General features: G+C 48.1%; 1 protein-coding gene across 1 annotated transcript in view; it reads right to left on the reverse strand.

Annotated features, from left to right (window-relative positions):
- The window catches only part of LOC138487549 (uncharacterized), a 395,452-nt gene that overhangs the window by 225,009 nt on the left and 156,348 nt on the right, over window positions 1-14,095 (reverse strand). The window contains exon 7 of the mRNA XM_069614031.1: window positions 2,633-4,361. Coding sequence (XP_069470132.1) covers window positions 2,633-4,361 — 1,729 coding nt within the window. The remainder of the gene's footprint in view (window positions 1-2,632; window positions 4,362-14,095) is intronic.

Genomic DNA, 14,095 nt, shown 5'->3' on the forward strand with positions numbered 1-14,095 from the left:
CCCACGTTTCCCCATCTGATTCAACAAACTATCAGTATTTCTTCAGCGTTTGGTGGATCTTTCCACCAACCCATCAGGGATGGTAGATCAAAGTGCGTAACATTTTTATTCGTAAGATCTCCTTGACCTTAGCCCTGACCATTGATATAAATGTGCTGCCTTGGTCTGATGGTATCTCTTTTTGGAACCCACCCTAGATAAAAAGGGGAGCAAATGTTTTAAAATATGCTGTGTTGCATTATTCCTAAGAGGGCAGGCTTCTGGATACAGGGTTGCATAGTCCAGAATTTCCAGTATGTATCTATTTCCCATTTTGGAAGGTTCCAAGGTGCCCATTATATCCAAACCGATTCGTGAGAAGGGTACTTCTCATAATTGAAAGTGGTTGAAGGGGACCTGGGGCCACTGAAGCAGGAGCGGTTTTCCAGCATAATACACAGGTGGTCACAAAGTTCCTTATGTCACTACCCCTGTCTAATAGAAACGGGAAGTGACATGGGGCTGAGTCTTGGCTACCCCTAAATATCCTGGGGGGAGATGGACATGGGCCAATTCAAGAACAACCCTTCGAGGATTACGTAGTATAACCAGCTGGGTACGACTCATGCTACAGGGTTACACTTCCTCAATTTAGGAGCCCAGGTTTAAAAAAAAAAAAAAAATGGCCCCCTTGTGTCCCGCCTTCGGATTTAGAAGTAACCATTAGAATGCTTCTGCCAAAATGGGGTCATTGTGCTGGGCAAACAAACTATCAGGGATAAGTACAGTATTATCAGTGACCAATGGAGGCTTTTCCAGTGTGACTTCATCTGCCCTCCCCCCCACCAAAACCAACTTTTTGTGTCTCTTTCAGTATTAACTTTTTTCATGTACCTTGATAGGTATAGAAAAAAGGGCACTTTCCAGACCCCCTTGTGCAATTTTCTCTGCCACCTTCAATCTTAAGGTAGCCTTGGCAAACAGTTTTTATTACGCCCGCTACTACAAGTAGCCCAGGTCTCCATGCTAACCCAGATTTAGAGACTAGACATATGTAGGTTTCTTTCAGGGGAGTTCATACCAGAGCGGTGGAAATGATCCCTCGTTCGTCCACTCAAACATTAATGTCCCTACTACTGCAAAGGTCGAAGCCTTTTGATTCCTCTGTGGCGACCGTGGGGGTGGAGACTCAAGGAGTGAGTTTAAGAAATGTGAGGGTTCCCACAATTTTTATTGGTTGAGCTGAATCTCACTGCTGACACCATGTGTGACAAGGATCCAGAAGCAGGAGTCAGACACAGATGTGCCATTGTTCAACTTGGGAGTTATTTCTTATCCAAAGAACTACAAATCGCAGAATTCAAAAGGGAAAAAACAGAACTGGATGACCTTCCCAAGCATGGCATGGAGGAAACATGAGAGCTCTCTCACTGTAAAAAGCCCAGCCTGGCTGACACCTGGGGGGGGGCCAAGTGGCATTGTAAAGCACTAGATGCCATTAAGCATTATTTCAGGATCACCTTTGCTAGATTCTCAGATACCAACTGCGGTTTTGTGTCAAGTGCAAAACTGCTAAATATATGATCTTCAATGCAATTAAAGGTTTGCTTGAACGATTCCTAGAGAGCATTGTAGTGTGGATCGAAACAGCAGGTTCTTTTAGCAGGCAAAACACATGTCTGGAAAAGTGTTTACAAGTCTTTTTCCTAACATTTCACCATTCTGAACATACAGAAAGTATGGCAAAACAATTATCGGTGCCCAAAAAACTGCATCCGCATGCAATATTGTTACAGAAAATTTGTAGTCAGCGAGGTGGCAAGGATAGTGATAGATTTCATGGTGCCATCTTTGGGTTCACTGTCTTTATCATCTGGCGTGTGGGGGGCATTTCCAGCCTGCGCGGTTTCATTTCATGAGATGTAACTATTCATTATTTCTGTCTACCACAGTAAACATTTTAAGTCAGAATGCTTCTAACAATGTTGCACCAGTTTGCTTCACTTTTACCTTTTATGCCTCAAAACAAATATTTGTATACATACATATGTTTAGCAACACAGTGCTAAGATAAGCATTGGCAAAGCCAACAGTCTTGGCTTTTGTGTGGGAATTGGAAAGGTACTTGCCAGGCACTGCAATAACGATACTACCTGGCCATAAGATAGGAAGAGCTAGAAATGGGGTAAATTACCAGGGCATATGATAGCAGTGCCTGGCAAATGCCTACACCATGCCTACACAGAAAACAAAGGTTTGGCTTTGTCAATGCCTGTTCTTAACATGACTTCAGTGCAAGGAACAGATATTAATTAAGTGGCTGAAAACACACTTGGTTAAGACATTTTCTTTACATCAATAGAGCATTTACAACTGCAATTTAGCCATTCACTCTAAGCAGACTGCTTCGATTTTACACTGGCAGGTCAAGGTTTGATGTCACTATTTGATAGAGCCGACTTAAAGAGATCCCAGGAGGATGCGTTCAAGGCAGGGTGGGGAGGAAATCAGTGGGTGAGAATGGTCATAGGGATTAGCATGGTCATGGGCCGTCAATGGGTGGGGAAATAATTAATCAACTGCTGGAGACTCTCAGAAATTAAACACTGTTCACAGAGGACTAACACCAGAGCAGGTACATTGTTAATTTATGATGGCTCTGTAATGTTGCAATCACCTTGGGCGCACACCTTGTTTGGGATCCCTGATGTTGGCTCAAGATTGATACCGCATTGAGGGCCTAAGACACTGCATGTATCTGCATGGCTCTTCTGATGCTGGTACATGTTTGAGTTGTTACTGAAGCTTTTCTCACACTCTGTGCTCTGGCACGGTTGCTCCCCAGTATGTATCTTCTGATGCTGGTTTAGATGTGAGCACTGAGTGAAGCTTTTCCCACACTCTTTACCCTGGTATGGTTTCTCTCTGGTGTGAGATCTCTGGTGAGACTTCAGATTTGACACCCGATTGAAGTGCTTACCACAGTCTGTACACCCATAGGGCTTTTCCCCAGTATGGATCGTAAGATGTGTGATCAGAGTTGAGGGGTCCGTGAAGCTTTTCTCACACTCTGTACACTGGAATGGTCGCTCCCCTGTATGGACACTCCGATGCCTGTTTAGATGTGTGCGTTGATTGAAGCTTTTGTCACACTCTGTACACTGGTATGGTCGCTCCCCTGTATGGATCTTCTGATGCTGGTACAGAGTCGATCTCAGAACAAAGCTTTTCTCACACTCTGTACACTGGTATGGTCGCTCCCCAGTATGTATCTTCTGATGCTGGTTTAGATGTGAGCGCTGAGTGTAGCTTTTCCCACACTCTGTACACTGGTATGGTTTCTCTCCCGTGTGGGATCTCTGGTGAGACCTCAGATTTGACACCCGATTGAAGTGCTTACCACAGTCTGAACACCCATAGGGCTTTTCCCCAGTATGGATCTTAAGATGTGTGATCAGAGTTGAGTGGTCCTTGAAGCTTTTCTTACACTCTGTGCATTCATAGGGCCGCTCCTTGCTATGGCACGTCTGGTGCTGGTAAAGATTTGAGCTGCTGATGAAACTTTTCCCACACTCTTTACACTGGTATGGTTTCTCTCTGGTGTGGGTTCTCTGGTGAGTGCTCAGAAGAGACACCCGACTGAAGTGCTTACCACATTCCGTACACCCATATGGCTTTGCCCCAGTATGGATACCAAGATGCCTGATCAAAGTTGTGGGGTCCTTGAAGTTTTTATTGCACTCTGTGCATCCATAAGGCTTCTCTGTCCTATGGCTATTCTGGTGCTGGTACAGATTTGACCTCTGAGTGAAGCTTTTCTCACACTCTGTACACTGGTATGGTCGCACTCCAGTGTGGCATCTCAGGTGACAACTCAGACTTGATGACCAAGTAAAGTGCTTACCACATTCCATACACCCATATGGCTTTTCCCCAGTATGGCTCTTCTGATGCTGATACAGATTTGAGCTGTTAGTGAATCTTTTCTCACACTCCATACACTGGTATGGTTTCTCTCCGGTGTGGGATCTATGGTGAGTCTTCAAGTCTGCTGTGCAATTGAAGTGCTTACCACATTCTGTGCAGCCATAGGGCTTTTCCCCAGTATGGATCCTAAGATGCACAATTAGATTTGAGGTGTCCTTGAAACTTTTCTTGCACTGTGGGCATTCATAGGGCCCCTCCCTCATATTGCTCTTCTGATGCTGGTACAGATAGGTGCTCTGATCGAAGCTTTTCTCACACTCCAAACACTCTAAGGGACTTTCTCCTGTGTTGGTTGCCTGATGCATTTCCAAGTGTGATGCCAGATGAAAGAGGTCATCACATTCTGTACTCCCATGTGCTTTCTCCAGAACATGTACCTCAAGGCTGCTCACTCTCTGTGGAAAGAAGCAGAGGTTCCACATATTATTTTATATCATTGTACAGCCTAAATATCAATAGACTTAAGACAGAGCCATTCATTCTCACTTTATTCCCCACTCACAAACCTGATCCTGAGTGAAGCCATTTGTGTCTTACTGCAGGTTAATTTTAGGACTGAAAAGCAGGGGCCTGAAACATCAGCACAGCCCATGCCTCAATACTTATATAAATATTGCCCCTCCAAAGCCCTCACCAATCAGGAGAGATCAATTGATAAAATATACTTGCTGGGAGAAAACTGGCATGATTTACATGTGCAATATGGAACAGACGTCTAGTCAACATTGCTTGCCAAAAACATGCATGGCTAAAACATTCATGGGAAGAATGTAGAATTACAGATTGGAGCTTTCATCTGCAGGGATGTGCTCAACCTGGGGGTTCAGAGTGAAATCTGATGGACAGTGAGAGTGAAACTCGAGCTGTCACTGAACCCCAATGTGGATTGTACCCTGCCATTGATAGCTGCTCATTTAAAAGGTTACGGTGCCTATAGCCCTCGTGCATCCCTTGTACACCCCTGCAGTGTCCCCCTTTATCCAATGGTGGAGTGGAGAGGCATGAAGGAACTACATACAACATATAAAATAAATCAAGTCACCCCCATGAAGTAAAGGTGTACCTCCTGCTCTCTCACAATCACTGCCAACTCCTTACTGGTGCGAGAGCCGCATGTCAGATAGATGGGAAGATCTGTGACTGCTCCGCTGTCAAGGGCAGTGTGGCCTTTGACCTCGCAGAAGCCACAGCTCTCACAAGCAGTCAGTGATGTGTGGGCTGCTGGGATTTCCCTGATTTCCTTCAGTATTAAGACATCCCTTGAAGGTCGCGTATCCCCTGCCCTGATGTTACTGCAGCGGATTATGAATTCCATAATCCTCTGCCGTGAGGGCATGGCTGGTGGATATTGCATATGGAAAAGGAAATAGTGGCTTTTATTGTAAGTTCTGCCTTTATGATTAGCTGTGAAAGTGGACACTAGAAAACCTCAGTCCTGTCTCTGAGAACGGCGGAGAGAGCAAATGCCAGGAATCCTGAGAATGTCAGAGGGTGGACACCAGGAATCCTCAGTCCTGCCTATAGAAATGGTTGAGAGAGTGGACACCAGGGATACTCAGTCCTGCATCCAGGAATGGCTCAGAGAGTGGGCAACAGGAATATTCAGTTCTGCCTATAAGAATACCTCAGACAGTGGACACCAGCAGAGTCCTGCCTCTAAGAATGGCTGGGAGAGGGATAAAATAAATCCTGCAGAGTCCTCACAAAGACCCTACCTAAGGTCTCCTCCCAGGTGGCCAGGGAAATGCAGATGCTTTCTGATCCTAACATTGGGGGGGTGTTCTGCGGGAGGACCACCGTGGAGGAGAAAGGACCCAGGGGAATGAGAGGACTGCATTGGGTGAGGCGCAGCATTTGTCTTCCTCTAGGGAAGACATCTCCTCAATGCAAACACATGTAATGGTTTGTTGTCAGAACAATCTTTTAGCTTCCCTCAGTGAACATCTTAATATGGATGAAAACATTCATAAGCCCTTACGCTTTGGGATAAATGAAAACCCTTCTAAAACCATTGAGACTTATAGAGCTAAAAGCTCCCCTAACTACCCACCTGCAAAGCTGACTACCTAATTACTGTCCCTCACGAGCCTGTCCCTCACGAGCCCTCCAATCATCTACCTCCAACCTTCTGCGAGTGAGCCGGTTCTACAAGCGGAGATTTGGAGGAAGATCCTTATCCTCAGCCGGCACCTCCCTCTGGAATAGCCTCCCTGGCATCCTCTGTCTTGAGCGTGAACTTCTTAAATTCTGGAAACTCATCAAGACCTTCCTCTTCTCTTCTTGCTGCACTCTCCCTCTACCCTGCTAACCTAGCCCTCTGCTCTCTCCATCTCTCCCTCCTCTTCCTTGCAGCCTGCTGATTTGCCGTAGGGTGTACCTCAGAGTTTCACAGGTCCCGGGCACCCCTGCCAGTCATCTCTTGCACTTGCCTCAGGGCCCTACTCCTACCCACCTTCACTGCACTTTAAACAACCCAAGAGAGTGGCTCTCTCTGCACTTACCCCAGTCTCCGCTGACTGGGTGCACTTGGTCCTCCCCCTCCCTGTGACCTACGCACTTACACAACCCAAATGCAACATGCCTGATGATCGTCTGTCTGTTCTCTTGATAAGCCTGTCTCTTCTCCCTTGTCTTCTGTCCTTAATTGCACTGGTAATACTGCAGACTCGCCGGCAGGCCTATTTGCTGTATCTCAACTGTTAAAATGTATTCTACGCACGTACTCTGCCTGTGCAGACTATTATCGTCTCAGAATTTCAAGGACTCTGAGCGACCGTTTTTCCCCTTGTTCCCACCCTCCTTGAGCGCTTCGAAACACTTGCCTGTTTATAGGCACTATATAAATAAACAATACAAAGTACAAAGGTACAGTGAAAAGGAGACTGTGAATAACAAACTCTAAAAATCTTTAGTTTTCTACAAAAATCAAATTGCGTGATTGATCCTCATGATGTTCCAATAGAGAATATTATTGGGAACAGAAATGAGAGCAAGATCAAAAAAAGTTATAAAAACAGATTGAATTAGGGACTTCAAAGTCCCATAATCTCTGAAGTATTGGGACGAAGAAGAAAGCTGAAGAGGAACAAAACTGCAAAGTGCAGCTTGTCAATGGGAATGACCCACACCAGAGGGAGAATGGGAGGCTTAAAAAGCCCCTCAGGTGCAGGCCATTAGTGAGAAGAAGGAGCACGGCAGTAATCATAGGGGGAGGAGTTGTGAACTTTTCACGTTGCAGCAGAGCAGTGACTGAAGGAGAAAGAGACGCAGCGACCACTGTCGGGGCACGAACAGTTGCCGATCCCGAGCGGGTCTTCACCTCCAGATGCCTTCACAGCAGAGGTTGTGCAGAGGGAAGCATCAGAGAGGGACATTTGCCCCTTGGGGACCTGAATTGCAGAGGCTGCGCAGCGTGAAGCAAAGGTTTGAAAAGCTTTCGCCACCAAAGGCTATTTCCGGTGACAGGCGAGCACCAGAGAACCTCTGGAGCAGAAGAAGCTCTGTGTGCAAGTGACACAAGCAGCAACAGACTGAAAACAGCAGATTGCCGGACCGCAAGGAGCAGCTGAAGCGAAGCACCTGTGAGAGGCGGGGGAAACGGACACGCACCCAATACCCGGTGAGTTCACAAAGTTATTGTGACACCTCAGTGCTCCATGACCGCCCGCGTGCTCAAAGCAGGCACTTTAATGTGAAAAAGATATTGCATAGAGAGAAAATTAAGAAGGCAATTTTGAATGCCGAAGTGGCAGAGAGCAGAGAAAACCTTATGTGAAACCAATTGACTGACTTTAAGCGTGCAAGTTTAGTTAAAACCCAGCAACAAGATGGGGCAATAGTTCTGGAACTCAATGCAAACTACCATTATCCAAGCCAAAAGAAAGGCTATTTAAAACCAACAAACATTGCCTAAGTCAGGCAGGGCAAATGGAAGTCCCAGAGTGTGTAATGCTTATTGCCCATGTTTGAAGATGCATATAATAGAAGCTGGTATAAACCCACATTGCCAAAGCCAAGAAAGAATGAGATTATAACCATATCATTGTCAGTATGTGGTTAATGAAGAAGTGGAAAAACACAAGTAGCAAGAAGGCTGCCCTTTTGCTAAAGGTTATTCAGAAGTAGATGAGCATAACTTAGAGGTGTTGGAAATCACAAATGTGTACTGAAGAGCACCAATTTGAATCTTGCTTTCCCTAAGAATTGCTTAAAACTTGATGTTGTGGAACAAGAAGTATTGAAAAGTTGTTGTAAGATGATCTTAACCACAGTGGCAATTGTTTGTAAATGGATGACCTGGCAGGAGAGTATGCCAGACCATAGTTTGTGATAACACTTTATAATGTTTGGGCAGGAGAGTATACCTGAACAGAGAAGTAGTAGGCCTGGCATGGGAGTAAACCAAGTGAGATTGAAGCAGTAGGCCTGTCATGGGAGTAAACCAGGTGTAAATTAATGAAGTGCTGTGTAGTGGTGTTAACAAATAATCCCTGTTTCCCCGTTCATTTGCCCTCCGCTCCCCTTCCACCCGGCCTGCCCCCCCCAACACACCTGATTGGCTCTGTCCTCCTTCACTGGCCCTCCCTGGGCAGCCCCACGGTTAAGGGCCCCTAGGCAAAGGGCAGCTCCCGGTTGGGTCTGCAGGTGTTCGCAGGGGACGCCAGTTGCCAAACACCATCCAGGTCAGTCTCTCAGGCTTCCCTGCTCACCCACTTCTACCCTGCAGACTCTCAAACTCTGATGCATTGTCCCCTGTTAATATAATTTGCACTGTATCTGTATTTAAAATTGCATTGTGAAACCTAGGCCTTTTTCCCCTCTATTCAGGATTCTCAAACTTAGGTGGTTTCTCCTACTCCTGTCTTGAACGTGCAGTTTGATAGTTCTTTAATCCAGAGTGTCGCCGTCTTGTCCTACTGCTCGACCGTCTTGCCTCTCACTGTCTTGTCTGCCGGCACCCTTCCCTAGTGTTCCCCCTCCCCTCTCCACCTCGCTCCACTCCTACCTTATGGTTCTCTCTGTCTCTCCTATCTTTTCTAACTGCCTCTCTATCGACTATCCTGCTCTCCTCACTAAATCTGGTAGAAAGAAGTTTAAAAAGGACATCCTGGTCTCCAACCCAGGCCTCCCTATCGCTGACACCTATACCAGTGTCTCCCCCAAAGAAACTCTCACCGACATCCTCTTTGTCGTCCCCCCACCAGACCTATGGACCCTACATATGGTCTCTCTGCTCTCCTTTCTCTTCTTCTCCCATTAATGATGGCACCCGGTGGGATGCCCTCTGGCCTCCTTACATTCCTCGAAGGTCATCATTAATGTTTACTCAAATGGGACCGTCCTGGTCCAAGGCCCTCAGGCCAACCTTCACCTCTTTGATAGATGCTTCCTGCACCTCATCAATTTCCTTTCTTCTCCTGCTGTCCCCTCCACGGCTTCCTCGTCTCCCCCTGCAGCCTCCTCTTCGGCTACCTTGCCCTCTCCTTCCCTCTCGGCCCCCCCTCGGGCACCTTCTACTCCTCCACAGGGCGTACCTGTGATCTGTACCTCTCCCCGGAAGTCCTTCAAGAACGGCAACCTTCTCCACATTGCCCCTCTTAAGTCTTGCTCAGCTGTCAAACACTCCTCTGACATCTGCCGCCTTCTAGAACTTGACCTCGGTCTCACCGAGACATGGTTCACAGCCAGCTCTGTCACAAGCTCTGACACGCACCTCCACGACAGCTACAAAATCCTCTCAGCGCCCAAGTCCAACTGCTCCGGAGGGGGTGTAACCCTGATCTTCCCTGAGTGGATTCCTGCCTCTGTCATTCCTGCGCAGGCCTACTCCTCTTTTGAATGTCTCGTCTGCAGGGGCAGACCTCTCTCCCCTAGCCACTCCCTTACTATGGCTACCATCTATCGCCCACCTGGTCAACCTCCTCCTTCCTCTCTGACTGGGCGGACCTCTCCTCTTCACTCCTGGCCTCGACCACTCAACTCCTCCTTCTTGGAGACTTCAACATCCACCTGGATGCCTCCTGTCCTCCCTATGGACTGTTTCGCGACCTCTGCGACTCTCTCTCACTATGCTCCCCTCTGGCCCGACTCACTCTGCATGGCACACTCTGGATGTTCTGATCTCCTCAGACCTTCCCCTTTCTGTCCCTCTCACCACTCCTCTCTCCTGGAGTGATCACTTTCTCCTTTTCTACCATCTCACCCTCTCTACCCCACAGGCCAAGCCACTTCCATCACTGCCACCCACCTTCTCGGTCATCCGACCCATGAAGCGCCTATCAGTTGAGGCTTTCGCTGCCACTTTCTCACCCCCTCCTCCCACTTTTGCTGACTCTCACCCTGACACAGCCCTCTCCATGCTCCAATCTGCTATATCTGATACTCTTGATATTCTTGCCCCTGTCATGAGAATCCACCTGAAGCCCAAAGCCAAGTGCAACTCCTGGTACGACTCAGCAAGTGTCGGGTGGCCGAGAAGAAATGGCATGCTTCAAGTACATCCTCTAACAAACTGGCCTGGCGCCTGCTCCAAAGGCAATACCGGCTCTCTGTCCTCACCAAGAGAGCTCATATCCAAGCCCTCGTCTCTGCAGCATCTAATAACTCGACTGAACTCTTTAGAATCAGCAAGTAACTGGCCCAATCCTGCCACAGTCTCTACCTCTCCTGTCCCTTCCAAGGCCCTTTGCATGGCCCTGGCACCTCACTTCATCTCTAAAACTCAGGACATCCTGTCCTCGCTCTCCTCCTCTCCCCTGCCTCTACTCCCTGCTCTTCCTCTGGCCCTTCTGCAGTCCCCTCTCCTCCCTCCTTATCTGCCTTTCCCCTTTTCTCTGCAGACAAAGTTTCTAGACAAGTCCTATCTATGAATGTCTCGTCAAAACAGGTTCACTCCTGTTACTCCAAAACCATCAAGGACCACATCGACTCCCTGGCTCCTGCCTTGGCTGACTTCTGCAACCACTCCTTTGCCACTGGAGTCTTCCCATCCCCCCTAAAGGACTCCCTTGTGCACCCTCTCCTTTAGTGACCATCTGCCCAGCTAACTATCGCCCAATCTCCATCACCCCCTTCCTGGGCAAGCTCCTGGAGAAACTAACCATCTCCCAGCTTGATCTCCACACTGAATCTGTTGGTTGTCTTCATGACCAACAGTCTGGCTCTCAGAGCTGCCAGAAGCACGTAAACCGATCTCCTGAACATCCGTGAAAACCTGCTCTCCAACCTTGACTCCAACACCCCCTGTGTTCTCATCTTGCTTGATCGCTCTTCTGCCTTTGACACTGTCAACCATGCCACCCTGCTCAATCGTCTCCGTGATAACCTGGGTATCACAGGTCAGGCCCTGGCGTGGCTGACTTCTTCCCCTCTGACCGACCCTCCCAGGTCCAACTTGGGTTCTTCCTCTCCACTATCCTTTTCTCTACCTGTGGTGTTCCCCAGGGATCTAACCTCTCTCCCTGGCTGTTCAACCAATACCTGGCACTCCTTGCCCACCGCAATGCCGCTCTCTGCCCCAAATTTCAGTGCTATGCGGATGACACGCGGCTAATTTTCAGGCTACCCTTGGCCCCCTCCTCTCCTTCCCTCATCTCTGACTGTATCTGCTATCCGGGAGTGTTGTGCCGCCAATGACCTCTGCCTTAATGCCAGTAAGACTGAGATTCTCCTCATGGGCACACCTGCTCCCTCCTTTCCTATCACTCTCTGGCCGGCCTCTCTTGGCCCTCTTCCTGCTCCCACCGGTGATGCTAAAAACCTTGGGGTCATCTTCGACTGCACACTCTCTTTCTCTCTCCTCTCCTCACATCTCTGACATCACCAAGAAGTCACACCATCAGCTGCACCTCCTCAAAGGTATCTTTCCTTTCCTCTCCTTCCCCCAGAAGCTCACCGTCTCCAGGACGCTGGTTCTCTCTAGGCTGGACTACTGCAACAGCCTCTTTCTAAATCTGCCTGCTTCGACCCTCCGCTCTCTGCAACTCATTCAGAACAGGACTGCGAGACTTGACCTTGGCCTCAAGGATCGTATCTCTCCAGGACTGAAATCTCTATACTGGCTACTAGTGGCTGCGAGGATTAAGTTCAAAACCCTCTGCATTGTCCACAAGGCCTTCTGCGGCACAGGGACTCCATACCTTCAACTCTCTCTTCCTAAATATCTCCCTTCTCGAGCTCTTCGCTCAGCCGCCTCCAACTCCCTCAGGGTCAGTCGCTTCTCCAAGCAACGAGTTGGTGGTAGATCTCTTTCTTCAACTGGGACCTCCCTCTGGAACAGCCTCCCTTAAACTTGAAGAGAACCATCTCTGGTTCCAGAAGCACCTCAAAACCTTTCTCTTTACCTCTGCTTTTTCTCCTCCCCTCCCCTGCTGACCTCCTGGCTGTAACCTGATCTGCACTGGTTACCTGGACACCCTCTGATCTCAGGCCCAGGTCCTCCCCCACCATCTCACACACCTGCACTGCCTGCCTGGCAACCCCCGCACTTGCGGACTGTTTTTATCCCTGCAGTCCCCCTACCAGCACTTGACACCTGATGTATGCACTTAACCTTGCACTTGCTGGCTGTTAACTTACTTATTGCTATTATCTATTCCCCTGTACTGCACTGTTCCCCCCCCCCATCCGCGATCTGAATGACACCTGGCCTCGTAAGATCGCCGTCTGTCCTCACTTTGTTCCACCTCCCTTGCCTCATCGCGCCTTGAATCACCTGTGTATAGGTGCGTTATAAATGCCATATCATATCACGTGGTTGTTGAAGCAGTAGTAGAGCCATTGATATATTAACACTATATTAACAAACTGTGGGGAAAGGAGGGGGAAAACTGTGTGCACGCAGGAAGGACCATGGAGATGCCAGGAGCAGAGCAGGAGCTCCTGGAGGTTCGGTCGCCCGGGCTACCAACTCACTGTGTGCTGCATGGCCCTGCATGCCCCACAGACAGGCAAGACACTCACACTATTAACTTACCCCTACCTCCTGGCTCTCCGGTCGCCCGGGCTACCAACTCACTGTGTGCTGCATGGCCCTGCATGCCCCACAGACAGGCAAGACACTCACACTATTAACTTACCCCTACCTCCTGGCTCTCCTTACTACCCTCTTTTGCCTGGTAAATTAGCCCTGCCTGCTAAAAAAGTAGCTACCATCCAACCCATCCTGAAAAAAAACCTTTGCTTACCATTATAACTCTATCAACTATTAGCCCAGAATGTGCAGTTTTTACTGCATTACCATGAACCTGGAGATCTATAAGACTCTGTGATCCCCACCAATCTGGGTTTCTGCTGGGGATACTACATGGGAACAGCTCTCGTGTACTTCTCCAGCATTGGATCTTTCATAGATTCAGATGCTTGAATATTCCCCGTCGTCAGACTGGGAATCCTCGGTGATAAATTTAATAATAATAAAAATGTTTTTTTAAAAAAAAAATATACACACATTGCTACCTAGCAGTGCATGTACATAACCCATTATGGCCTATGAGCCATTTCATTGTGTAGTCCCTCCACCTCACTTTGGTCCTTTATGGCCCCAGCCAATAAGGTGGCAGGGCTTAAGCTCCGCCCCCGGCAGCCATCTTTAGATTTTTCACCGCAGTCTAACAGACACAGGGAATCCTCAAGCTCTCTGAGCTTTTTTCAAATTCTTTCTACTTTTGTGTGGAATATATTTGGTAAATATATTCCATTTTGTTCCCCTTCTCAGGGGCTTTGTTTCCAATTAACCTGGGAGACAAAACTTGTTATTTTCCTCTCAAAATCGTCGACTGAACTTCTCTTCAGAAATGGAGGCACCTCAGGCTGTCAGGAAGCCTTCCCTGTTCAGGGACTGCACGAGGTGCAAAAAGAAATTGGTTTACAACAAAGACCCCCACGAGCATTGCATTTATTGTCTGTACCCACATGACATTAAAAAATGCGAGATTTGTAGAACCTTTTCCACCAAGACCCTTCATGACAGGCATAGAAGACTCCTTTCTTACCTGGAATCCAGGGATCAATCTTCGGACGAAGAGTCTGTCAGAACAGCTCCTGTCCAATCCAGCACTCCATCTGAGAGACAAACTTCAAAGAGAAGGGCCTCTTCAGTGGAAAGGAGTTCCTCTCCCAAGTCCAAAAA

This window comes from Ambystoma mexicanum, chromosome 9 (assembly GCF_040938575.1).
Source record: "Ambystoma mexicanum isolate Mex_15411 chromosome 9, UKY_AmexF1_1, whole genome shotgun sequence".
Taxonomy (NCBI): domain Eukaryota; kingdom Metazoa; phylum Chordata; class Amphibia; order Caudata; family Ambystomatidae; genus Ambystoma; species Ambystoma mexicanum.